General features: G+C 40.7%; 1 protein-coding gene across 1 annotated transcript; it reads left to right on the top strand.

Annotated features, from left to right (window-relative positions):
• The first annotated feature begins 14 nt into the window (after nt 1-14).
• On the top strand, nt 15-27,844 carry chrnb2 (cholinergic receptor, nicotinic, beta 2). Its single transcript, XM_032558955.1, has 6 exons — nt 15-2,306; nt 14,070-14,215; nt 15,112-15,156; nt 16,818-16,927; nt 19,445-20,573; nt 24,864-27,844. The coding sequence occupies exons 1-6, from the start codon at nt 2,243-2,245 to the stop codon at nt 25,011-25,013; spliced, it is 1,644 nt and encodes a 547-aa protein (XP_032414846.1). The 5' UTR covers nt 15-2,242; the 3' UTR covers nt 25,014-27,844.
• Nucleotides 27,845-27,933: the final 89 nt, after the last annotated feature.

Here is a 27,933-nt window from a genome sequence, read left to right as displayed (position 1 = left end):
GTCAAACTGTGGCCCTGCCGCCAGGAAAACATTTTATTTAATTTCATTTTGCCTGTGTGAAGAACTACTACTGAGGAACATTCCAGATTTGGCAGCAACTGAGCTCAAGATTAAAATTAACCAAATATATATATATATATATATACTGTATAAACATAAATGAGAAACAATAAACTGTCCTGAAAATAAAAATCAGTTTTCTATCTTTCTATTCTTTTGCTTCATTTATCCCACTCCAATAATTAGTCTGTGACCTACGATGAAATTTGTGTGTTGTGTTTCCCAGCTGTGACAGAATCACAGGAAGTAATCGCAGCAACCCGAAGACAGAATGACAGCAGGGCAGGAAGGCACGGAGAAAAAAAAGCAAAGAGAGAAGGAGGCTGAGTGGGTGTTAGGGGAAGACAAGCACTTGTGGGGGTCCCAGCTTCTAAATAATTCACGGGGAGACTAGCTGCACTCAGTGCAGGGGAGGAGCACTGTCAGGTCAGCTCATTCACTGCAGAGCGGAGGCGGGGAAAGGATGAGATTGTAAGAAGAGTGTTTAAAGATGAATCCATAGAAAAGTTTTCCTCTGTGCACATGTGTGTGAATATATTATGGGAATAATTGTGCATGGTGTGCTAGTTGTACATGCCTCTGCTCTGTGTGTGTGATGAAAATAGATATGATAAAGAAACAGGCTGCTTCTTGGTGGACCTTTTCTTAGTCACCACAGCAACTGCCTCCTCCCTCTATCTTGCTTTTTACTTTGTTTATTCATCCCTTAAGTCCTTTCCTACATTCCTCCAACACACTGTTGACTTCCTGTGTCTTCTCTGGCCGTTTTATGTCCGGCAAATTTGATGACATTTCACCCCTGGCCTCATTCTTTCAATATTACCTGACCATTAAGTCTCATTCTCAGCAGGAAGGCACAGAGAAAAAAAGCAAAGAGAAGAGTAGGTGTTAGGGGAAGACAAGCGCTTGTGGGGTCCTAGCATTTCTTCCTCCTGAATAATATTTAACATTTTTCGACCTTTCTGTGTAAATTCTTTACATGTTACTTTGAATCAGAAGCCTTAGACAAGAGGAACAGGAAATGCGACAGTAATACTTGATCAAGGTTTAGACAAGCACAAAGCAGTGAATGTTGGTGAGATGGAAAAGGACATGTGGTTTTTCCAAAACCTTTTACAAAAAAAAAATAAATAAATAATCAGAAAACGAAATTTATATTCACCCTCTTTAATTTAATACCCCTAAATAAAATTCTGTAAAATTTCTTCAGATATTCTATTTACCTAATCTGTAAATAGAGTCCCAACAGATTAAATAGAATAAATAATCTCAGTTCATGACAGAGGTTTGTTGAAGAACAGAAGACTTTTTAAACTACTTTGACCGCTGAACTCAAAGCGAGTCTCCAGCCAGTCTGACTGAGTTATTTTGTGAAGAATAATTGGAAAATGTTTTGGTTTGTAGTTGTGCAAAACTAACGGAGAAATGCTGTGGTGGTTTCTAATAGGGGTGACATGGGCATCAGCATCTCATCAGAGGGCGACATGGGAGGTATAAAAGAAGTTTAAACTTAAACATAAAGCTTAAATATGTTATACAATATTTAGATTCATATAATATATGTGGAAAACGCCTGTTTTCCATTCCAAGCCGATTAGAAAAAAGAAAGATCATTTATAGATGATAACATTTAAAAAGATATTTGGCCAAGGGCTGATATTAAAGTTGAAGCAGCCAGAAAAACAGGAAAGATGCCATCTAGTTTGACAAGGTCACTGGAAAGTCAATATTGGACATTCTGTTCGTGCCTGCGAGTGCTTAATATTATATGGAGATGAGTGAGCAAAGACGCTGGCATGGTTGGCTGATGTGGAGTTCTGAGGTGCATCCTCCCCTCCCTGCTGCTCCATGGTGCCCGGCGCCCCGCCCCCGCCTGTCCAGCGCGTCGCATCTCTAAGCGGCGTTCGGCGCGGTCAGCAGCAGCAGCAGCAGCACCCGCACCCCACAGCCCAGCGCACAGCTCACCTGGCTGCACCGAGAACACATTTCTGTTTTTTTAAATTCCCTCCCTGACAGGCGTGGAAGGAAAGGAGCAGATACCCCCGCAGAGACGTCACCATGTCAGGTAGAGAGTGAAGAGGAGGTTCGGAGCCGTGAGGAGGTGGGGGAACAACACTGCGGGGTGCGCTTGGAGTGGCCTCTCCATCCGGGTGAACACCTTTCCGGGCTCAAAGCGCGCACGATGATGCACCGCTGGCAGCTGCTGCCGCCGCGGCTGCTGCTGGCTTGCTTCGCCATTGTGGGAGGTGAGTACTTTCTCCATCCATTGCCTGCGTTCATCGATGCGCCTGTGCGACAATAATCACCTTGTCAAGCCATAAAAACCCTCGACGCTTTTGGCCATGATGGGGAATCCTGGAAGTAAAGATGGAGCGAGTCTAAAAATAAACAAACATGAGCGGTGTGATGTTGGAGAGGAGGCAGGTGGAGAAAACGACTCTTTCATTGCCGTGTCACCATCTTTCCTGTAACAGCAGCGAGCGCGATGATGTAGAGAAATAATCCTCACACTCCATATCTGAGCGCAATCCAGCAAATGCACACCATTGTGCCGTTTTGTTTGTTATATAATACGTTTTTACAGACTTATTATAATGAAAGTCGTGCTTTTTCATGTTTTTTTTTTAAATAAAGTAATTTTTTTGTTTCTTTATATTTTGGAACAGCAGTTAAGCCTGTAGTGTTAAATACAATGTCTGTACTCTAAGTAGCAGATAATCTACATTTTTTCTATAAAAGAGCTGTTTATCTGTAAATTAATAAAAAAAGAGAAAAAGATACTGGATCCAGCTGAAGCAGTGCACATGAATGTTAAAGGGAGTTTGAGTGAAAGAAATTGTGTTATCACTCACCTCTCTGTGTCTCTTTCCCTCTCACTCATTAACACTGAGGTCTTGATTTGAGTGGGTAGGTTAATGAGAGGCATGGAGCTAAAACAGCTTCCACACCCTGTCTGCCAAGGACAAATTACTTATCATTCATCCACTGGAAAATATGTCTTCCTCCTGGTTTTATGGAAGGCACGCTCTGAGTGCATACTCTCATCATGTACACCTGTTCAGGTGCTTGTTAGCACGTTGTGAAGCCGTCAGTCACATGGGAGCAACTCAGACATGTGGATGTGGTTTGCTGAAACACCAGTTTGAGGAAGAAAGGGGATTGAAGCGACTTTCAATGTGGAGTTGGTGCCAGATTGGCTGAGTATTTCAGAATTTGCTTTGGGTTTTCACACTTAACATCCTCTATAGTTTATAGAGGACAGTATAAAGAGGAATAAAGGTCTAGTATAAAGGTCTAAAGAGGAAATATGTCGTTTAAATGACACCTACGTTCAGAGAAAATCAAGATAATGGAAACATATCGTTCCAGCTAAGCCATTCTTGTAGCACACGCGGTACCTTGAAGCAGCTGGGCTGTAGTGGCAGAAGACCACAGAATGGGACACAGAGATTGCAATTCACACAGACTGACTGCAGAAAATGTTGCCTGGTCTGTGTGTCAGTTTCATTGTTGCATAATTTGGTGTAAACAGGATACAATCATGGATCAATCCTGCCTTCCATCAACGGCTCAGACTGGTGGTGGAGTAATGGTGTGAAGAATATATTTTTGCACACTTTGAGCCTCTTGATAATAATTGAACATTGTTTAAACACTTCAGCTTACCTGAGTATGGCAGCTGATCATGTTCAGCCTGTGTTGACCACAGTGCATCCCTTTAACAAATGCACCACATCACAAAGCTCAAATCCTTTCAGTTAAGTTTTGTGAGCATGGCAGTGAGTTTACTGTACTCCCCAGATCTCAGCCCAGTGGAGCGTCTTTGGTAGATTCACATCACGGATGTGCAGGCTTTGCTTCCCAGGCATACATTTTCTGCCTCTGTGTAACGCTGTCATGCCAATAGGGAACTGAAAGCTGCTAAAATAATTAAGGTTCTCTACAAGCAGAAGGGGGTCCAACCCGGTAAGAGCAAGGCGTACTGTAAATGTGTAAAGTCAATACATTGGCTCATTACAAGACATCTTTTACACAATTGTCTCTGTAGTCTCAGTGTGTTTGTGGATGCCATTTACCCTTATTTCTCTCTGCTTACAACTGCTGTCTGCTCAAATGTTCACCTTCTGACATCAGCTGGCTGAATTACAATAGCCTCAGTAGAGACACAGCAGAGGACAGCTCAGATTGTCCATCCATCCATCCATCCATCCATCCATCCATCCATCCATCCATCCATCCATCCATCCATCCATCCATCCATCCATCCATCCATCCATCCATCCATCCATCCATCCATCCATCCATCCATCCATCCATCCATCCATTCATCCATCCATTCAAACCTAAGTGTAATCTAGGATCTCCACGTCACCTAACAAGCATATTTTTGTAATGTGCAATAAGAGTAGCAGGAAGTGCATAACAAAAAACAATGAATGCTCAAGCATAACATTCAAACTTCACACAGACTGTGTGAAGACTCCCCATATGAGAGCCTTCACACAGAAAAGCTGCCATATGACACTCCTTCTTTCTCAGTGCATACACACAATGCCCAGGTTTATCCCAGTAAACTCAGATATGATCACACATGTAACACAAGACCGTGTCTTTAAACAATGTGTTTATTGTCACACTTTTAATCGTTGGTGACAGATTTAAAAATACAACTATGCCAGTTAGGATGTAGACATTTTATTTCTATTCTAATGCAGCCCCTTCGGAACTTGTAAGTGAAGTAAGCATTAACTTAAGGCATGTCCTGGTTTTCATAACCACATTTGGATAGTTTTGTTGTATTAACATAAAGATTTTAATAAAAATTCTGACAGTAAAATATTATTTATTGGATGTAGCTATTGTTGTCTTGATTTATATAAAAGAATAAAAAATGTAGAATAAACACCCACTACATTAGGTAACTGTTTTCAAATAAATGTGCTCATTGCACAGACTATGAGATTAGTCAGGTTGTCTGCTCACATGGTCAGACATGCTGCTCATAGCTTGTCAGTTATATTTTTAAAACAGTGTTATATGAATAACAATGTTTGCCAACACTCTTAGTTTCCAGTTTGTGGCTGTCCTTTCCTTAAGGCCAAGGAAGTGGTATTAGTTTTCTTTTAAACAGCTGACCGGCAGTGCACAGCAGTAGGTGCAGTAAGGGGAAAAATTTTGAAAGAGTGACTGGAAATAACTCCATCCACTCTGGCATCTCCATTAAAGGATTTCAATCCATACAAATATCTGACTGATTTTTTATTTATTTTTATTTTTACCACATTTGAAACTCGTGGTATGCTGTAATATACTGTAGATCCTCACACAAAGTTGATTTTTGGATGTTTAATTATTTAAATTATTAATTCATAGTAATAATTGTGATTCTTGTATGATAAACTTGAATAAATAATGGTGCTTACACAAACATTTAAAACAAAAATGTACAACATAATTTAATTGCTTTAATTAAATTTAATTGCAGAAAATCTGCTACCTAACCGATAGTGTGCAGCAACAGGTCAGAGTGGGCACAATTTAATATATCTGGTACTGTGGCTGTTGCTTATCAGATGCAATAATTTCATCAAAGATAAAACATAAAGACCTAAAACAAAACTGAGTCACAGTTTCTGACCAGCCCTGTTAAACACAGGGGCATTTGACCTGATGGAGAAAATGCAGCCATTGTGAAACTTCACTTGAAGGAGCCTGAGAAGCGCTGGGCTACTAATGAGTCGTCTTGCCTTAAGGGAGAAAATCTGATTAGCAAAAGCCTCAGGGACCATTAACTTTGTCCACACACTAACGCTCAGACACATATTTGAATGATCATGCAATTAGACAGGCTCAAAGCGTGAGCTTAGAATAACGCAGTTTATTTTTTTCCCACTACAAAGTGAGAAAATGCACATTCACTGTTGGGGAGAATTACTTTTCCCCTACAGATTTTTTTGGTTTCATCAATTAAGTGAAAAAGGTAGTCAAACCAGTCTGGTCCTGTATGAATAGTAATTTCCCACTAAATCTAAAACTAGTTGTACCAACCAGCAGTAATTCAATTACAAGCAGTGAAACTTTTACACCACAATGGGCGAATTGCGGCAGTCTCTTCTTTGAAAAAATGTTTTAATTCAGCCACATTGAACTGAATGTGCTTCAGCTTTAGATCACAAATTGATGGCCAAACATTCCCCATCAGGATTTTCTCACAGAAAGTTGAAATTATTGTTCCATTTGTTACAAGTCATCCATGTCCTCAAGCAGCTAAGCAACCCCAGAACATCACACTACCACCATGTTTACTCATAGTTTTAAAGTTATTTTTCTGTAATGTGACATTTTGTTTTAGATGTAACAGGATCCAAATATTTCAGAAGGTTCCATTTTGTGCCACAAAATATTTTTCTAAAGGGGATATTAAGATGTTTCTTGATAAATTAGAGACTGACCTTTGCTTTCATTTTGGTTAGCCCTGTTTTTCCCCTTAGATTTCTCCGATGGAGTTTATTTTTGCCCAGTCTCTTAATGTGGAATAAAGAACACTGACCTTAACTAAGGCAAGTTGGGCCTGCAGAGCTGTTGTTCTGACTTCTTTTGTGACCTCCTGGATGAGTCATGGTTCCGGTCTTAGAATATTTTGGTAAATCAGTCACTTCTGCAAAGGTTCCCCACTATCCAGTGTTTACCCCATCTGAGAATAATGGCTTTCTCTGTGGTTCACTGGAATCCTAAATGCTTGGAAATAGCTTTTTAACATTTTGTAGACTGATAGAGGTCAATAACTTTTTCATTTGTTCTTGGATTTCTTCCAATATGAGTATGATTTGTTGTTTTTTTTAAAGATATTTTATTCTACTTCGTGTTATCAGACGGGTTCGTTTTAAGCGAATTCTTGACTTTACTACTCAAAAAAGGGTGTGGACAGTGAAACTAATCCAAAAAAAGGTGATCAATCACAATTATTTCAGGATTTACCCAGGAGGCCAATTACAACTTAGGGCCAGGTTGATTTGGAACCTTTTTCCTTCCTAAATGAGTAAATGAAAAATGCAGTTTTTAACTTAAGTTTTCAAATTGTTCTTGTTCGACATTCAAATGTATTTGATCATCTGATAAATGCAAGTTTGACAAAAAAGGATCTTTTTCTCTGCCCTGTAGTTGTAAAACACAAACTCTGGGAGTGCAACTTAGATCAGTTGTTGTCTACGGAGGCCTTAGCGAAAGCAGTGACTGTGCGTGCAAGGATGCTCAAGGACATTTCAGCACCTGTCTCAGACACTGCAGAGACGATGCAGCCATCCGCTGGTGTGAGGAGGATGTCTCTTGTCATTTCCCCAGCAGGCCATGCATAATAAAAACAGTTGTGGTGCTGAGTTGACCTGATGCAGGAGTTACTGAGTGCGGAGCACAGTGTGAGGCTGTTTCTGTCGTCCTTATTTTCTGCTTTGTAACGCGGTAGGAAGTTTAGCTGCACATTCCTGCTTCATTGTTCAGGCTGTCTTGTCTGTGTCTCTTCTCCACTTGAACATGACACCCTTTGGTCCCTTTTATCCCTAACAGCCTACCACTTTCTGCCGTTAGCTTGCTTATTTCTTCTGCCTTTATTTTTCTCGAGGAAACAGCAGCTATAGAATCAGATTAGCCAGGAGGATTCACGATTAGAGAACGCTGTGAAAGTGCCCAAAAGGGGGTTGGATTTGTACCGGAGAATGTTAACGCTTGAATTCATGGCCCTGCAGATTATGAAAGCAAAGAAGGTTTACTAAAAAAAGAAGTAGGAAAGGCAGATTAGATATATTTGTAAGTTAGGAGCTTTACTTTTGACCTGGTCGGTGTATATTTAGGAAAATGAGGGCTCACACTGAGGCAAGATTTTTCCATCTTTTCTAGCTTCTTCTCGATGATTAATTGTAGCTACTGGCTCAGAGGATAAGATAAAAGAAACACAGAATAAAGCAGTTTCCAGAGAGCATGAGTTATTAAATAGGACTGACTGACTCCAAACTCTTAACTTGAATCATGTCCCGCACTTTGCCCCCTCTTGCTTTTCCTTTTCCCGCCTTCTTATGTACACACATCATCAGTCTCAGATTTATACATATCCAAATGATAGCACATAATAATAGCTGCCAAGAGCGGCATAATAAGTGATGTATTTTATTGCAATCCTTGAAATAAGCTCTGCTGTTTGAAAGCTATAGGCCAATCATCAAACCGCTGAGCTTCTCTCACAAATAAAACACCGTACTAATGCACTCTGCACATGCAGCAAGATTTACAGGCCTTTTAGAGCAGACCTTTCAGCTTCAGATTCACCTTGTGTTGCTGCTGATGCAGTTTCAGGTGAAGCGGCGCACTTTGAATTTGTTCTGATTCATCCCAGTGATTCACAGCTGTAGGGTCGCTCAAACCGTGAACTTAATTACTTTCGTAAACAAGCAGATCTGATGGCAAAGAAAGCCATTTTCTTGATGGAGTGTCTGGAGGAGGCCTTTTATTTTTGTTAAAGTCTGATGAATGAAAGCGGCTCAGATGTGTGGTGGTATGCGTTGCTTACTAAATTGCAATAAAATGAGACTCCGTGTCTCTGTGAGTTTAATCCTATTGTATCACTAGAATATGGTGCAGGCTATAAGAAATGATGCTGTCTCATAGATGCAGGAGTATTTGTACCCCAAGCAGAAGAGCCAGTGGTTGATGACACATAACAGAAAAAGTACTTTATAATTGATAACTTTTTACTGGCATTGTAATCATTACTTGGCATTTGATGATTAACTGAATTTAAAGACGTTATTGGATTTTTCCTGACCTTAATGTAGCAAAGAGAAGCATAGGGTTGCCCCTCCCCTGCTTGTAGCTGCACACTGCTGCTCAGCTGGCTGAAAGAAGGCTGTTTAATGTTTCGTTTGCTTTCAAATAAAACAGAATCACCGCCGATCACTCTTACTAAAGTAGTGCTTTTTAAAACTGCAGTCGGATAGCTGCGAGGGGTATGTCTGTTTAGCAGCTGTGTGCAAGCCCTACCTGTGCAGATAATCTGAAAGAGTAGAAAGAAAAAAGTGTAGTATTTAGTGAAAAAAAATGTCTGTTGCTTCTAAGTTTTAACTTAAATATTGGTGTCAAGTTCAAAAATACCAAGAAATGAATATTTAATAATCATTAGTTTTGACTATTTTTGCACTTCATAAGGATAGGTGAACATAAAAAATAAATGTTCTTATTTTAAACACAGCTTGCAGAAGGCTGTCACACTTTAAGATTTAAAGAAATATGTTACTCCTCCCCATTGCTGAAACTTAGTACATTTGTAAATGCTTCTCAGGTTTGTTATTTTAAATTCTTAAAGTCTTAATAAAATGTAGCCCTTATACATTTGCATATTTGCAGTTTTTATTCCCAAATTGTTTAAGGGTTCATGCTAAAATCTCCTCCATATTCTGTTTTTATTTTTTGCAATATCCTGTTGAGTATTTCTCAGTAGGATATTGAGAAATCTTCATGCAAAAGTTATTCACTACCAACTCATTATAACAAGGGCTGGCTTAAGATGGCCTCATGAATGCAGCACTACAAGAGTTTGAACTGTTTATGCTTCTATAAAAAGGTAACTTCAGACTAAGTGGAAGGAAGTGCATTGAACCAACAGTCATCTGCAGTAGTGTAGACGCAGTTATAGCTCAGGCTGTGCTCTTCCTGCCTGCGGAGTTTAGTAAGACCATATAGCTTCTGCTTCCAGTTAGTCCAACGTGGGATGACTTTGTTTCTGAGTGCTGTGATGTGGAAGCAAGATGGTGAATCAATATTAATATCTCTGTTCTCTGGCCACTACAGAGCCAAATTGGGTGTTGTCAGGCGATCAATCTCTTTTATTCATTTAAGAATAGTTCAGCTTCAAACATCTCAGCCAAAAAGCCTCTTTGGCAGTCCACAGAAAGGAACAAGAAACCGTTTTCCTCACTCAACCTTTTTTGTATGTACGAGTTGAATGTATAAATAGAGATTATCACTGTAAATAGTCTTTGATTCTCTTTCTCAACACATTTCCCTTTGTTGTGTCTGTACAATCTGGTTTAGATCCAATCAAATGAATCCATCTCAACACAAAGATTAGTAAAACCCAGACTTACGTAGTCATGATGCAACCGTCTCGTCTGATTCACCGGATCTTTGAGGTAGGCGTCTGGGTTTGCACGCGCCCTCTGGTGTGTCACTTCCGTTGCTCCGCGCTCTAATGGGGAGCCCTGCTGAAAAATTCATCATGTCACATTAAGTTTGAAATATTTGCACTTGAAAACAACCAGAATACAACTTGAGTGACGAGCAGCATTACAACCTCTCAGGGTCAGCGTTTTGCATGCAGACAGAGAAAGAGCAGAAGCTTTAATAAACACACGAGAAGAGCCGCATAGATAACATGATGGCGACCGGGTCAGAGCGTACAGACATTTTTTGCACCCTTGTTTCGTAGATAAAAGACTCTCTGTTTGGCTCTCGGTGCTGGAGCCATAAAATATTAGTCTAGACTCTCATCTTGAGCCCACGTGAAGCTTAAACCATGAAGTATCGAAGCTAAAAGGACGGGGTGAGTTAAATAACACTTCAAATGTAACCCAAGTAATTAAAATGGCATGATGTGAATGGAAAGTACGTCTTATCACCCCTTTAACAGTACATGGGCAAAATACATCAAAAAGCAGCATATCAGAAAAATGCTACAAAGCTATTTCTAAGGTTTCTAAGGTTCACTTTAGTGAACAACCGTGACATAAAGTATTTGGAAATATAAAAAAAACATGTAACAGTGGGGAACCTTCAGAGGAGTAGCCAGACTACCTAAATTACTCCAAGAGTGCAACGACCCACGCAGGCGTTCTTACACAGTCAGTGTTCATGATTGCCGAAAGAAAAGAGACTGACCAACAGAAATGACAACACAAGTCTCTTTTTTTTTTGAAAGTGGAAAGAACAACATCAGTGGATATTGATGGAACTGTGAATTTTGCTCTATTGCTGAAAACCCTGAGAGATAATCCATAAACCATCGGTTTGTGACCTTGAGCTCAGTGTCATGCAGCAGGACATTGATTCACATCACACCAGCAAGTCCACATCCAAATGGCTCAAATAATTATAATAATAATAAAAAATAAACTTTGGAGTGGCCTGGTCAAAGTCTAGCCGTAAATCCATTTAGGATGTTGTGGCATGACCTTAAACAGACTATTCTTGTTCAAAAACCCTTTAATTTAGCTGAATCAAAACAATTCTGCAAAGAAGAGGAGGCTAAAATTGAAAAATGCAAAAAATTACAAATGTGAATAGCTTTTTTCCCCCTCCTGCACTAAATAAACCTATTATTTAAAAACAAGATTTTATTCTCAAATTATCACATCTGATTGTAATTTGTTTGATGATCGGAACCATTAAAGTATCTCAAAAAAGTAAATCTATAAGGATGTAAATATTCATAACACTGTCCAAGCCATTTGGAGGAACAGTGAGAAAGCAGTTTTGTTTTGTACAGTAAGCCTGTTTATTTTAGAACAAAGTAAATTTATTCAGCGCTTATTCTGGACTTTCAAGCAGGTTTTTCATCACTGGGTACATCTGCTTTTTTTAAAAAAAAGAAAATCATCCTGCTGACTCTGGTGTTTCACCTCAACACTTTGAAACTGGACTGAGATTTAAACTTTGATCTTTATATTCTCCATCGCTAAAATCTATTTCAAACAAATTAAAGGTAGCATACAATAACAAACAGACATATTTTTTTGTTCTTACTCCATGAAAATCTTTTTGCTGGCATTTATCAAACTATTAGAATCACACACATCCTTCCATTATGTTCAACACAACACGCGTTTTTCCCTGAATTATATTAAATATGAATATAAATCTTACTGCTCCACATTGAGGACAACACTACCTTTAGCAAATATGAGCTTACTGAGATGTGAACTGCTCTGCTTCCATCTTTGTTTAAGTGAACTGCATTTGCTTCCTGTCTCTCATTCTTTTAAGTTATTGCCTTGAGCTTCTGGGAGTAATATACATAACTCATATAGTTCAGACACAGACAGTCATGCTTATTTCCCCCCTGATCATATGCAGACAAACAGGCTCATATAAAAGAGCCTAGCCGACATTCATGCACAATAAGCAACGTTAGTGCTACACGCAGCTACTGACAGGAGCTGTATTGATGACAGTGGATCACTGAAGGAAGAGCTAATAAACGGACAGCGGCTGCCACTGACAGCAAGATGGAGATAGCATGAAGGGAAGGCAGGGAGGGAGACTATCAGCTCAGTGAGAGATCAAGAAGCGGGCTGACTCCAGTGATGGAAAGATTAGGGGTAAAAAAAAAAAACACAGTAGAGAGAGAAAGGAGAGAGGGAGGAGTTGCATGTTGGCGGAGAATGAAGAGAGTGGTCATTGATCTACAGACAGAGGCCATCATTCCTGCTCAGTGAACACAGGAGTGCAGCAGGGGAGGGCAGGGAGACAGATGAGGAGGTTTTAGTTTCTGTTTCTGTCTTTTAGTTCATTTAAGTTTATCTCAAGTTGTCCGTTTGCTCATTTGGTTTGCATGGTTAATTTTGCTTTGATCGCTGCTGTCCACTTTACATATTTTCATTTGTGTCACTTATTTCCATGTGTTTTCTTCAGTTCTACGTCATGTAAAGTTTATTTATTCGATGTTTTGTTTTTGGGTTTTTTATCTGGTCAAAAGTTTTAATCTAGCGTTTGTACATACACTCGTCATCCGAATGAGAAGTGTTTTACAAATAATGTCTGATTTGATTTAAATTTGACTTGTGTGGCGTACAAAAATGTAGTCAGTGTCTTACCTGAAGTCCACCGCAGCCAGACTAATTATTACCTCATTATTTTTGCATGAAAATGCTATTTACATACATTTACATGTCACTTTTTGATTAATAACTGATAGCCACTTGTAACAGCAGCAGATTCTAAATAAAACAAAGAGAATAAAATAAGTTATACAACAATGAAAGCATTAAAATATGAAACATTGTGTGTTTTAATAACTATTTATGCAAAGGCCCTTCTAGGGATCGTCATTGCAAATTTGCCAAGTCTGCTACATATAAAATGTATATACTTATCCCTACCAAATGAATGAAATGAGAAATAATAAAGCTAATAATAATAAACATCAAAATAAAAACATCCAACCCCAGAAGCCTTTGCAGATAGCATGTTGCCATCAGCACGATGCACTCTCAGTAATCTGGAAAAGAGCATGTGTGAATATGCTGAGTTCACAGCGAGCAGCCTGTGTTTATCTTCGATAGGAACGTGTGAGGTAATGTGCAGCGAGCAGATGCCAAACAGGCAGGGAATGAAAAAAGGACGGAATCACAGAGGAAGAAGGAAAGACACAACAGTTGTTTCTCCTATTCATTGTGTCCTGACTCAAAAAAACATAACAACCCTCATCAGTTGAGCGTTTGTCTGACAGCTCTGTTTAAATTTGACCTCTCGCAGCTGCAGATGGAGGGATGGCAGACAGAAGGGAGGGATGGAGTGACAAAAATCCCAAAGCTAAACCAGAGTTGGCAGTTGGGGAGACGTTCACCACCATACAGGAATAGATGGAGACAGAGTCGAGGCAACTAGGAGAGCGATAGAGACAGGATGGACAGCGATAGAGACAGTCAGACCGGTTGACTCATTCTTATGATGTCAGATCTTGTAAGAAGTCTCCACCGAGCCGTGCCGACACGCTCGAGCTGGCAGTGATCCGTAGCGCCATGCTAAAATCTTTGCTCTCTCAGTGAACATGTGCAGCCATGAAGCTCCGAATGCTGGCAGCGAGAGCATGGGCTAAACAGAGAAACTCGGCAGCACAGCTGATTTTCTGCTCCGCGTGCTTGTAACATATTCCAGCATGAGAAATATCTTGGAAAAGGAAAACGCTGAGAGACACACAGATGGGTGCAACTTTCTTTGATGACGATGGCGTGCTCTCATTGCAGTTGGCCTCGGGGCAGACACAGAGGAGCGGCTGGTGGAGCATCTCCTAAACCCGGCACATTACAACAAGCTGATCCGACCCGCCACTAATGGCTCTGAGCTGGTTACCGTGCAGCTGATGGTGTCGTTGGCCCAACTCATCAGTGTGGTGAGTATCAGTGTGACTTTGTCTCAGTGTGTCCTACGTTTTGTAGAGTTACATGCACAGGTTGTGTTTCATTTCCTTGGGGTGATTAGTAAAAGGACTAAAACCAAGCTGTGCTGATGATACATGACTAAATGAAAGCTTTTCCTTCTACACAAAACCCTGAAAAGTGTGGCGTACATTTTTGTACATTTTGGCCTTCTAACAGATCAGATTGTGTCAGGTTTTCTTTAAAAATTGCTCTGTATTTAGCTTCATCTGTCTTCCCATGAGCTCACCTGTCCCCACACCAGAATGCAGCCACCGCCATGTCTCAATGTGAGGAAGGTGAAGGCCTTTCTAATCCTTAACATACTGTACAGCGTTAGACCCAGATGTTTTTTGAGTAAAAACTGCACAGAGTTGTCTAAAAGCGTAAACATGCGAGGATACAGGTGTGCAAAATCTTGAGTCATCTAAACTTCTTGACAGCTGAACTCTAACGCTTTTAAAATGGTCTTGATTAAGTTTTCTTGAGACTTTTTTTTTTTTTATCTCCGAACTTTTGGTGCTTCTAGCACTCAGACTTAAGAATTTTACTCAAGTGGCATAATGCATCTCTTAGGTCATCTGTTGGTTCTTTGCTTTTTTGTAGAGAGAGGTCTGCTAAATATGCTATAATGAATCTAACATAATTATTAAAGCTCCTCATATATTCTTTTCCCCTAAATTGAAAGCATATAATTCAGAAAGTTTGGGAAATTGTTAAACAAAAACACCTTAAAAGATTACAAAAATGTCTGGCTCACTGGAGGAAAACCTAAAAAAAAAATCTTTGCACACAATTTGAAAAGCTCCCTCAATCACAGAAGGATGACAATGGGTTCATTGTTTAAATGTGATTTTGTGTTGTCTTTCAGCATGAAAGAGAGCAGGTGATGACCACCAATGTCTGGCTGACACAGGTGAGACTTCACACGCCTCATCACATCCAGCCACCTCACCAAACATGCAAATAAAGCCTCACCGTGAGATTAGCAGTAAAAACAACAAAGGCAAACAAGTTATTTGAGATTTTAAACTGTGAAGAACTTGATTGCTACTGAATATGGTGCAAAGTAACAATGATTAAACCTTTCTCTATAATGAGACTCAGTCATCTTACCCATACAGCATAGTGCAGTGGAGCCAGGTTGCTCTAGATATAATGTTAGTTCCTTCAATAAATGAAGTCATCATTTGAGAAACAAAATACTTCTTAACTGTACGTTTACAAATGAAGTGATAGATGCTGTAGAACGCTACGTCATGTCTTCGTCTGTGCAGTCCATCCTGATCCACTTTGTGTGTCGCAAAGTGGATCTGCTCTCCACCCAGCAGTCCACAGTGGAAGGTTTTGCGTGCCATCTGTGTTCGCTCTGCTGAGGATAAAGTAAATTTAACTTGGGTGCAGAGCTCTGTGAAAATTTGTCTGCAGTTACTTTCAGACAGACATGCTGGGGGGTTTGTTTATGTACACTGATCAGGACAGTTCTGATTGTAGCAATATTTTTTTAAATACTGCTAGTAGGATGAATAAACTACGACTCTGTAGAACAGAGCAGATCAAACAATTTCAGAGGTTTTTTAAATTTTCATTTGAAATGTGTAAATTCAGTGTGTGTTCATATTATATGATTGCTAAAATCTGCATCAATATCAAAATAACATAAACAAAACATTATTTTTGCAGCAATCTGAAGAATTTTTGGCTTTTTTGTTTTAATAAACGAAACTAGATCAGGGATGCGTATGTCCAGTCATGGAGAGCTTCTACCCTACAACTTTTAGATGCATTACTCCTCGAACACATCTGAGTTAAATCACAGCAGCAGCTCTGCAGAGGCCTAGCAACAAGCCAGTCATTTGATTCAGGTGTGTTGGAGAAGGGATTCACCTAAAAGCTGCAGGACAGTTGTTTTCCTGGACTTGGGCACCTCCGAATTAGAGGAGGATGCTGAGGATAGATGATTCGTTGTGACTCAAATCAAGAAAGTATATTCTGTTGTGTTGAAAGCACTTTCATATCAAGGAGAAAAAAACATCCCGTGGTTTCTACATTTCAGTTTGTGCTCTCTGCCTCATAGTGAGAGACACACACACACACAAACGCTTGCAACCTGAGCAGGCGCAGATTTATGACTGGTAGCCAAGCGTAGAATGACTATGAGGGCTCGATACATTTCTCACCATCAGAAAGTCGGAAAGCCGAGGACAGCCATACTGAGCCCAAACAAACTAATGATTATAGTGTTTCACGGCTGCTGCAGACAGTATAGCATGGACCAAAGCTTGGTGTCGTAGCGACTGCCTAGGTTTCAGTGTGGGGACATCAATAACTGCACAACAGAGAATAGTTTTTTACATAGTCTAACAAAGAGGATAGGTTTGCTGATATTCACTCAAACATCAATTTAAATATATTTTAACATGAAAATTGGTAAGGCGTGTGCAAACCGGGGCGTATGCACATTTTTTCCAACGACTTGTAAGAAATGAAAAGCAAATTCTCTGTTCCCTGCTGTCTTCTTGCTGCTGTGTGATTAGCAAATGAGTGACTAAGCTTGTTGTTTCCGTTGGCCCTCAGGAGTGGCAGGACTATCGGCTGACTTGGGTCCCCGAGGAGTTCGATGGAATGTTGAAGGTCAGGCTGCCCTCAAAACACATCTGGCTTCCTGACGTGGTCCTCTACAACAAGTGAGTCACCCTCTCATGCTCTCGGCCTCACTTAGAAAAGATAAACTGACACATGAATGCCCTGCAAGATACCCAGTGAAGACATGTGGATTTCCTTTTCCTGACCATGTTCCAAGCCGGTTCTCTGGTCAGGGTCATGCAGCCGCTATCATGAGATTCTTAACGTGAAAGCGGCAATTAAATAGTAATTTTAAGCGGGTAATACATGGACGCTCGCAACACATGACTGAATATGTCAACTAGAATCTGCTCTTGTTGCTCATGCTACCATACTGCTCCACCACCGCAGACATGTCTGAAAGATTTAATCATCTTCACTGCACACTGACTTCCTGTGGAGGAACAAACATGCAGCAGATGTCACATACAATCATGTGAAAGTATTCACACTCCTCAAAACATTGCACATATTGTCAGGTTATAACAAGTTTCAGAAAAGAAGGCTTAACATTCGGGCCCCTTTTCGGTGTTACCCCTAAATAAAGTCCAATGCACCCGATTGCCTTCAGAGTCCATCTCTGTGTAGTTCAGTCTCAGCCTACATACGGCTGTTCTGTGAAGTTTGATAGAGAGCATAGTTGAACAAACAAGTGAGGATGACCCTGGAGAGGTCAATGATAAGGTTATGGCAAGAAGAACATAAAGTAGAGAAGCAGTCAAGAGGCTTTTGGTTACTCTGGAGGAGCTGCAGAAATCCACAGCTCAGCAGGGAGAAACCGTCAATTGGTTGTGTATGTCACTAATCTGGCTTTAAAGAAAGAGTAACAAGAAGAAAGACATTGATGTGAGAGGGCATTCGGAAAGTCTTGTTTGCAGTTTATCACAAACCATGAAGGGACAAAGTAGATATGTAGAAGAAGGTGTTACAGTTAAAGCATAACGTGTAGCTAGGAAGCGACACTGCAACTAACACCGTGAAGCACAGAGGTGGTAGAATAATGCTGTGGAGATGATTTGTTTTGTTTCTTAGCAGTGTCAAGGAAACTAGCTAGAAAAGCTAAATACAGGGTAAATATGGAAGAAAAGCTAATCGAGTCTCCACAGACTGGAGACTGGGCCGAATATAGAGTCCAAAGAAGAGAAATGGAGAAAAAAGAAAGTTAGTTTTTTCGATGTGGAAAGCTGGTAGAGAAATACCTCCAAAGATGGGTTTCACAAAGGAGTTGCACAAGGGCACTATATATGTCTGAAGATGTTTTGTTATATTTTTTTCTAAGGCTCTGTATCGTCTAATATTTACTTTAAGCTGCAGCTGTGCTGTAAAGGCTTTCATAAAGCCAGAACATATTAAAGTGTACAAAGACACTTGAAGAGTACATACATTCTCAGATCTTATGAGTGAACACTGTATTTTTGTGTTTTTATAATATATTGATTAAACAAGTTTAATTGTGGCTATATCTCAGAGTAATCTACTTAATGTGGGAAGAAGAAGGGAAACACTGCTTTTGTCACTTTTTTCGGACAAAGATTGATAATCATGCATATTGATAATCATGCATATTGATAATCATGCATATTGATGTGCAGTGCATCAGAGCTGCATTGCTGTGGATGAAACTAGCCTCATCAGATTTCATTCATCATCAAAACCATGCGCCTGAAGAGGGTTTGCTTGCGTGTCTGGAGACATTTAGGATGTCGCAGACGGCTTGTCTCAGTGTAGTGGAAACTCCGTGTCAGCCTATGGTTTGCAAATCAGCTCATCAGAGAACAGTGATCTGTGTGACCTGCTCTTCTTTCGTTACTGTAGTGATGATTAAAAGATCACTGACCCACCTCACTCTGGATAAAGTGATCCTGATAATCCTGTGTACCCCAGGCCAGCATGCTAATCCCCAATTCTCAGCTGCTGTCGCTATCTTGAGCAAAGGGATTATTTCATTGTATAACAGCATCAGAGATATTGTTTGCAAATTCAGAATTATTTTTGAGTTAGCACTCTTGACAGAACAGGAAAATAACTACTGGTTACTTTTCTTGCGTCACATTTATCCCCAAATCTGAGTTTAAATGTTTTTAGGTCACTCCAAACTAAAGAGTTTGTCTTAAGCAGATCTTTTTAAATCCATCCCATCAATGAACTTTGTTTCCTGTCTGAACCATCTATTCATTTAATACCTGTATCCTTTTCTTTAAGTACCCAGGCACTTGTGTGAAACGTATTCACACTAAAAAAAATATTTTACATTTTCAGCTGAGAGTGTTTCTCTATGTTTATTATGTATTTTGCTTTAAAATTAGAAATGTGCTGCTCTTCATAAAGAACACGGCCCATCAGTTCACTTAAAAATGATGAAAATTTTATTCTTTTGAAGTGGAGGAGTCAAGTGGAGCAGTTATGAGTAGACAACAGCTGGTATAATGTTGTCTATGACATTTATTAACTTAAGATTTTTATGCATACAATATATGGAGTGAGAATAGTGTTGGCAGTTAAATCTGAGACAAGATAACCAGTGTAAATATAAAAGCTACCCAAACCCACTTGTAACTGAATTGTCTTCTCTCCCATAGTGCTGACGGGGTCTATGAGGTATCCTTCTACTCTAACGCGGTGGTGTCCTATGATGGCAGCATCTTCTGGTTGCCTCCAGCCATCTACAAATCAGCCTGCAAGATTGAGGTGAAGCACTTCCCTTTCGACCAGCAGAACTGCACGCTGAGGTTTCGTTCCTGGACCTATGACCGCACAGAAATAGATCTTGTGCTTCGCGCCGACGTGGCCAGCATGGATGACTTCACGCCCAGCGGAGAATGGGACATCATTGCCCTGCCGGGTCGACGAAACGAGAACCCGGCTGACCCCACCTACGTGGACATCACATACGACTTCATCATTCGCAGGAAGCCGCTATTTTACACCATCAACCTCATCATACCTTGTGTGCTCATCACTTCACTGGCCATCCTGGTCTTCTACTTGCCATCCGACTGCGGAGAGAAGATGACGCTGTGCATCTCCGTGCTGCTCGCGCTCACCGTCTTCCTGCTGCTGATCTCCAAGATCGTCCCACCAACTTCACTGGACGTTCCTCTGGTGGGGAAGTACTTGATGTTCACCATGGTTCTGGTCACTTTTTCCATAGTTACCAGTGTGTGTGTGCTCAACGTCCACCACCGCTCACCCACCACGCACACCATGCCTCCCTGGGTTAAACTGGTGTTCCTCAACAAGCTTCCCGCCCTGCTCTTCATGCGACAGCCGAGGAACAGCAGTGAGCGCCAGCGGCTACGCCAGCGAAGGCGAGCACAGGAGCAGAAGGAGGGCGGGCGCAGCGGGGAGCCAGCGGCCCTGATGGTTGGCCTCGGGCTTGGTGGCGGTGGTGGAAACGGAGGGGGGACCTCATCGTCTGTTTTTGGGAAGGACGACGGGGACCCTTGCACGTGCTACGTGAACCGGGCGTCAGTCAAACAGTTTGGAGGGGAACTGGTGGGTGCCGGCGGGGGATCAATGGATGGTCTGAACAGAGTGAGGGAGAGTCGGGAGGGCAGTTCTGGAAACCTGCCCCGGGGGAAGCAGGCAGCTGGAGGTCCGGCTTTGACTCAGGCCTTGCTGGCTCAAGCCTGTCCAGGATTTGATGAGGCAGTGGAAGGAGTTCGCTTCATCGCCAACCACATGAAGAGCGAAGATGACGATCAGAGTGTAAGTATTACATTGTCATACCTGTTTTCCACATCCTTTTGAATATAAATGGGCATGGGATTTTTCAGTTTCAAGTATTGTCTTTTTTTTGTTTGTTTTTATTTAAAACATCACTGTTTTAACCCCTTCTAAAACTTGCATCAGACCAGTATTCCACTTCAAATTCTTGTTGGTGAGAGGACTACACAGTAAAGTGTTGCTTTGCCCAATCCCGATCCGTAGCGGTCAGTCAGCTGTGTAAAATGGTTAAAAGCAATGGATACACCATTCACAACCTTAATACCAGAGAAGCATCACCCGTCAAAATATTGCGGTTTCCGAACATTAAAAGACTGTGTTGGTAAGAAACGTTAAAACAATAGCCGGTGTGTCATTAACACACTGTGGGGAAAATTATCCTCCCTGAGCTTTTTCACATTTTTTATGCTATAACCACAAAACATCAATTTCTGCTGTTATGATTTTGTAATATAGAACCAAACAGTGACTAGTTGTTGAGTGGTAAGACGTTTACAACCACAATGTGGTTATTTTTTTACACATAAAAATCAGAAACGTTTGACACCTGGTTGTGGTTTTCCTCCATAACCTCCAAGATGCAACCATCTTTCACTGCAGAGTCTTTCAATGTGTCTACCAGCATCTAGAGACTGAAATCTAAGTCAGATTGTCAAGGTTGTAGGCAGTAAAAATGGGATTGTCATGGAATTAATAATTTGAGGAAGGTAAGGAAAATACTTACGAAAGGTAAAACAGCAATGCTATGGGATAACATGGAGATAATAGAAGTGCAGTGGAAGGATTTTGTGGAGAATAAAGGAAACCAGGGAGCAGATATATACTGAGGAAGTGAAGTCAGTGGCAAGGAAGCAGAGGGACGAATCAGAGGCAAATGAAGGCAGCTGGAGAACTAAGAGATGTGAAGCTGCTGGACAGAGGAGCAAGATACCAGGAAGACGGAAAGACGAAATATGAACCAAGCAGAGAGAAAGACAAGGGGAGAAGAGACCTGAAACCAATATAGACAGTAAACAAAGAAGAAGACTAATCTAAAGTAACAACTCCAAAGCACAAATGCTGAAAAACAATGAAGGAGCATAAGGGATAAATTAAAACATATCAGCAACCTGCTGTGTTGGTGTCCAGGACCTCTCACATCGTCGGCATCCTAAAGTGGCCCATGCCTCATCAATACAGTTTTAGCATGATTATCATTTTCATCCCAACATAAACAGGAGGTTCCTAATCTGCTCAATAATTCATAAATATTTCATAAAACCTGTAGAAGAGACTACTGAAGTTAAATATTTCATTATATCATTTGTTAAAATGAAAAAAATCTTTATTCTTTATGTTCAGCTTTAAGAACCTGTAGCTTTGCTGTCTCTCTCGCCTCCTGAGTAAGCTGATTTTCGGATAAGCTGCTTCTTGGTGCCATGCAAATTTCCTCCGGCTAATTGCTTTGCCAACACATGGCCTGTGATGACAGTTTTTGCCGTTGCTGTCAGCTCGCCTGAGTGTTACTCTGATTTAACTCCTCGTGGCTGTGTGTGGATCGGCTTAGCAGTGAGTCATTGTCTTTTATCCATGTACATTACCAGCCATTATGGTTTCCCGAGCTGCTCAGATGAGTGCCATATCATGTTGTGTGGCTGCTCAGCTCCATCATTTAACTCTGCCTTCTGAAAATGCACGGGTTGCTGGAACAGACCAGCAGCAGAGCAGACAGATCTGATGATGCAGCCGTAGCCCAGCGACTATCCAGCGCAGTATGTAATAATAGCAGCAGCATGACGTGTGCATAAAGAAGTGGGAAAAAGCTGAGGCACTGAGATGGAGGAGTGAGGGTGTAGTGTTTTTTTTTTTTAAATTTTTACTGCTTTTTACCTGGAAACATAGAAAATAATACAGGAGTTTACAATTTGTTCTGATTCGGTCCATCCCAAACATTGTTTTTTTTTCTGTAGCCATGAAAACTGAGTTCAAATCCTTCCTCTCTTGGCCCAGTGTGTAATTTTTCAGTTTCCCTTCCCCCACTTCGCTTTTCCTCTCTCCTTTGCTCCCCTCCTCAAGTTATCATCGCAGGGTTCAAATGTCAGCACCCTCTCTGTGTCCTCCATCTCCTGGGTCTCTTACCTTCCTCTCCTCTTCGACTCGAGTCGAACCTCATCAGAGCTGTGTGCCAGAAAGAGTCTCAACTCACATTAACCACTCACCTCCATTAACCCTGCGCCTGACTGCAGGAAGGGGAGCCGGTAGACAGAGACGACAGAATGCTGGATTCTGTTTTTTTACTTAGTGTTAATAGACAATCTTTTGCAAATTAAACACAGCAACAAAGCAACATCCCACATCAGGAGCAGTAAATACATTCCCTAACAGATAAAGTGGCTCCATAAAGCCTTCTTGCCTCTCAAACCTTTTCTGATTTTTAACACGCACAAATGTAAATTTATTTAATAAATGACTAATGTTTTCATATACAAAATGAATCAGTATTGGGGTTTTCTTTTTTAGCTCCATTTCTAAATTTGTCAAAGTTGTACAAACAAAAAAAAACCCTGCATCTTCTGTAGAAAGGTGCTAGCTGAGTGAGTCCTTCCCATATTTATAGAACACAAAGAGAAAAAAAATGATCACTCTTTACAACTGAAACTCATAATTTGCAGCTAAACTGATATGGCTTTTAAAAAGCCTTGTACAATTCATGTCATTCTGTCGGAGACATTATATTCTGACATTGCATAAAAAACACAGACAAACTGCCACAGACTCCAAATCTAAACTAGCTGATCACCATAGAGAGCCACAGCTCAGGAGGGGAAATCTATGAGAATATTTACTAATCGTTTGTACCTGGATTTTATGAAAGAGCGTCAAGGACCAATAATAGGTAAGAATCCCCGCTTGCAGTTTCCCACAAGCCATCTAAGATACATGGCAAATGTGAAAGAAGATGAGAAACTAAACTGAAACTCACAAAAAAAAATGTGTGGAGAAAAATCTAACACCTCAAATCACCTTGAACACACCATTCCCATGGTGAATCATGGTGCAGGTAGTTTCATGCTATTGTGATGCATTTCTTTGGGAAGGATGTCAGAGGCTGCGGAAGACTGGGAGGGAGGTTCCACTTCCAGCAGGCATTAACCCCAAACACACAACTGGAGCGACGATGGAGAGGTTTAGATCAGAGCATGTTTAGTGTCTTAATGTGGTTTTGTCCAAACCTAAATCCAATTGGGAATCCGTGGTCAGACTTGAAAACTGCTGCGCAGAGGCTCTCGCCAACCCATCTGTCTGAGCTTGAGCTGTTTTAGAAAGAATAATGTGCAAAGATTTTACTCTCCACATGAGCAAAGCTGGTAGAGACAATAAAAAAACACTGGCTGCTGTAATTGTAGCAAGAGGTTCTACAAAATACTACTTCATAAAGGGTAATACAAAGCATGACCTGGTCTTTTCCTTTGTGCATCATTGTGGATTGCTCTGTCATATAAACTAATACATTCAAGTGTGTGTTATAATATGACAAAATGTAAAAAGTTGAAAGGTTATGACTACTTTTGCAATTAAAATTTCAGATTTGCATTTTAGAAAGGTCAAACATTTCCTCTGGCTTTTGCCAAAGGCTGTTGAGCTGGCTGTCACATTTATCATCCTGTTCTTAAAGCCAGCAGATAAACCCAGAGGGGATTTCAGTGTGAAGAAATGTAATAGAAGTGGGAAAAGCGAAGGGAAAAAGTCAAAAAAGAAAAGAGTGAAGTCGCTTTCCGTACAGTGTAAAGGTCACAGAGTAAAATATGGAGCACTTATGTAATGGATCAAATTGCAATGTGGCAGGTGAATATATAAAAGGTGAAGATGAGAAAGATATGTCAGGAAAAGAATCCCAGACCTCTAGACAAGTTGTCATTTTGGAAGGTTCCTACACAATCTGTAGAAGTCAAAAAAGGGAAATATTTATATTTAGGGATTTCACTGTAAATGTTCTGTCCTCCTTCCTCTTTATTTATTTATTTATTTATTTATTTTATCTTCCTTTCTTTCTTCTTTCTTTCTTGTTTTCTTTGCTTTTTCTATTTCTCTTTGCTGCAAATTTAGATTGAACACTAATATTTTATTTTTTTATGTAAACAAAGTTACTGAAAACTGGAAATTATAGCACATGTTGCTCTATATATGCAACACATTTATCTTCTCACTCTACAATGCTGACATTAATCTTTCTGTTTGCCCCACTCCTCACACCCTTCTTATGGTCCGTCCCCCTTCCCATCTGATCCACAGGTGAGCGAGGACTGGAAGTATGTTGCTATGGTGATCGATCGCCTCTTTCTCTGGATCTTTGTGTTTGTTTGCGTGTTCGGCACGATGGGCATGTTCCTGCAGCCCCTTTTCCAGAATTACACAGTGAAAACCATCAACACGCCAGGCTGATTGTCTCCGCCAACAGACAGCGCCCCTGACCAATCAGAACAGCAGGACAAATGACAGAGGTGTGGTGATGTGTGAATGCGCGTGGGGGTGCGTGTGCGTGTGTGGGGGTGTACTTTGGGGCAGTTGGGGATCTTAGTTTTATCGTGTCTATGGAACTGGAATCAAAAATGCTGCTGAAGAGCTATCCCGTCCATTAACTTTATAATAACATTTTTGCAACAAACAACCATTTTTCTTGTATGAGGATAAAGTAAAAGACAGTGACACACTTTTTCCTGCATTTTTTTTTGTTGTTGTTGGAGAATTAAAACAGACTGACCGCCCCTCTCCAGTGTAAAGATCCACCCTTGTTCCAGTCCTCAGCCTTTCAGGGAGTGAGGACGCTGATTTTCTCCTTGTTGCACCCAGCCAGACAACACCGACTGCTTCACAGCAACGCCGCCACAGATGAGACTCCATGGTAGTGTTGGCTGACACTGAGCATCAGAGAGGGAAGGAAGGTTCAAGTTGAGTGTCTTGCTTTTTTTTTTTTCTTTTTTCCCAAGAAATCCATTTTTTTTCTTTTTTCCCAAGAAATCCATGATGTCAGTGAACCGATTCAGTATTTTTCATCATAGCGTAGCAGCTTGCCACAAGCATATTGCATCGAGTAAATAATTAATATTTCTATATATCAGCTCATGCAAAGGTTTGTTGATGATGGAGAGATTTCAGTGTGTTGTATGATTGTATAGCTATAAAAGGAATGTGATTTAAACTACTGCACAGCCTGCGTCCTGCACGCTAACACTAGACGTGTAAGACCTGCAGATTAAAGGGAAACATAAAGGAGATGCATATACTGAAAGGAAAACAAGGGGGCAATATTACTGAAAAGTCATGCATGGACATTTTTTCGGGTGTTTTTTTTTTTTTTGCTTAAAGTGTTGCAGATTGCCGTACCAGAGGGCGCAGCTGCAGACGAGTCCTGGGAAGTGGATTAAACTGAGCCAAAATGCTGCAACAGAACGGTAAACGTTCTGGCCACTGGAATGTGATTTCTATTTTTAACCAGATGAAGTAATAAGGAGGCACTCGGTTGTGCAAACAGTTATGTGTAAATTGAATTATCGATAAACTGATGGAGGTATTTTCAAAGGCTTTGGGATAATTATGTGTGTTAACATGGTTTCACACCTGTTTACTTCATGTTGTTGCCCTAATCAGACTGAGGTGGTGTGTTTTAGCTCCTCTGTCCTCATTAGAAATGCACCAAGAAAAAAAAAATTGGCTGGTGACCTGAATCAGTCAAACCAGCCTGAAACCAGACAGACACTTCAAAATCCAGATATTTTTCCAGTACAGGACACACGCCACATCTGGAGGTACCCAAAGCTACCTAAATATTGCATCATTAAGGCACTTAAAATCATAGCCAGAGGAAGCACAGATATGTGAGAAGGTATTTTGAATAAACAGGCTTGTCTCTGACATCTGGAGAAGGTTAATTCAGGCAGTCAGAGAGCAACAGTTTCACCAGAGAGCAGGAATGCTGAACGTATTTGGAAATCTCAGATTATGGAGATAGATTCTCTAAGGAATACATGCTAATTTTGCTGGTTTTGTAATGCCAGCGTGCTAATCGTTACCATAGCATACTTAAGATAGTTTAAAATCTGAATTCATTAATATTTCTGTTTTTAAAATGATAGTAAAACCTTGTTGGTGACACAATTAGTCATTTTGATCAGGTCTGATCCTGCTGGATTCTTGGTGCAATAAACAAAAAAAAAAAAGATTTGCGTTTGATACGCCAGTGCATTTATTACCAGACAAAGTCATATTAATTTCAGGTTGTCTTTCATCTTACATTATTTCCTAAATACAAATCATTGCACCATAGCGTTATCGCATGAGGAAGATTAAATTGCAAAAGATTTCCACTGCCATTTGGTCATCCTTTAATAGTGTTGTTCCTAAGGAGAAATCAGAGCCAACTTCAAGATTTCCAAAAGTGGAAAATCAGAATCGCCGCATGATTCTGACAGGTGCATCTCTAATCCTCTTGCTCAACGCCTGAACTTTAATGTGTAAATGTGAACACCCTTCTGTATTGTCACCTTTGAGGGTTGCAGCATAAAGAATATGTGTCTTCCAACCCCTTCTTCAATTAATCTCTGCCAAATTCCAGCCCCTTATATTTGCTCTTCCAAACTCACAAATGTCTGGAAGTTAGTCTTAGTATTTCCAGAATCTTATCGGGGTCTTCGACAGTCATGGTAGACGCAAAAGGACCTTTGCAATCACATGTGCAATTAAAATCTTAATAAAAAAAGGAGGAGCTCAAGAGGATCAACTGTCCTTGTAAGTGGAAAATGCCTAAACAATTGAGTGGAAACCGGAAAAGAGCAAGGACTCCCAATGTTTCACTTTAAAGGAAAAGGACTAAAAACACACAAATAAATGCTATTTCATCCCTGTTATTGTCATCGTCTGTGAGTTTCTCCAGATTTCTACAGTCATGTGCCCAGGTCTACAGCTTCACTCGCTGGGAGCCGTCTCCCTCTCTGCCTCTCGACGATGGGATCACCCGTGGGGATCCCTGGCAGATCTCATACAAGTGTGAAAAGCCTTTCAGAGACCCGTGAATACTGTTGGCTGCATGGCTATGCACAGAGAAAGTACCGCTGCCCACTCTCTGGTTGCTCCCCTCGACCTTTTCGCTCTCCTTCCTTTTTCCACTCACTTCCTCTCTGATGATTATGCTCCACCATCCTTCACCTTCCCCCCATTCCTGACTCTGAAATCTGCTCACCTTAACCGTTCCAATAAAGGTTGTAGGTTCAGATTAATCGTCTGTGGCTCTTGTCGTCGTCCTTCACTCTTACACATGTACACAAAGCTTTCGTGTGTTGCTAATCAGTTCATTTCAGTTTTTCCA

The sequence above is a fragment of the Xiphophorus hellerii genome, chromosome 3, assembly GCF_003331165.1.
Source record: "Xiphophorus hellerii strain 12219 chromosome 3, Xiphophorus_hellerii-4.1, whole genome shotgun sequence".
Lineage (NCBI taxonomy): Eukaryota > Metazoa > Chordata > Actinopteri > Cyprinodontiformes > Poeciliidae > Xiphophorus > Xiphophorus hellerii.
Note: the sequence above shows the minus strand (reverse complement) of the source record. Positions and strands in the feature narration are given on the sequence as shown.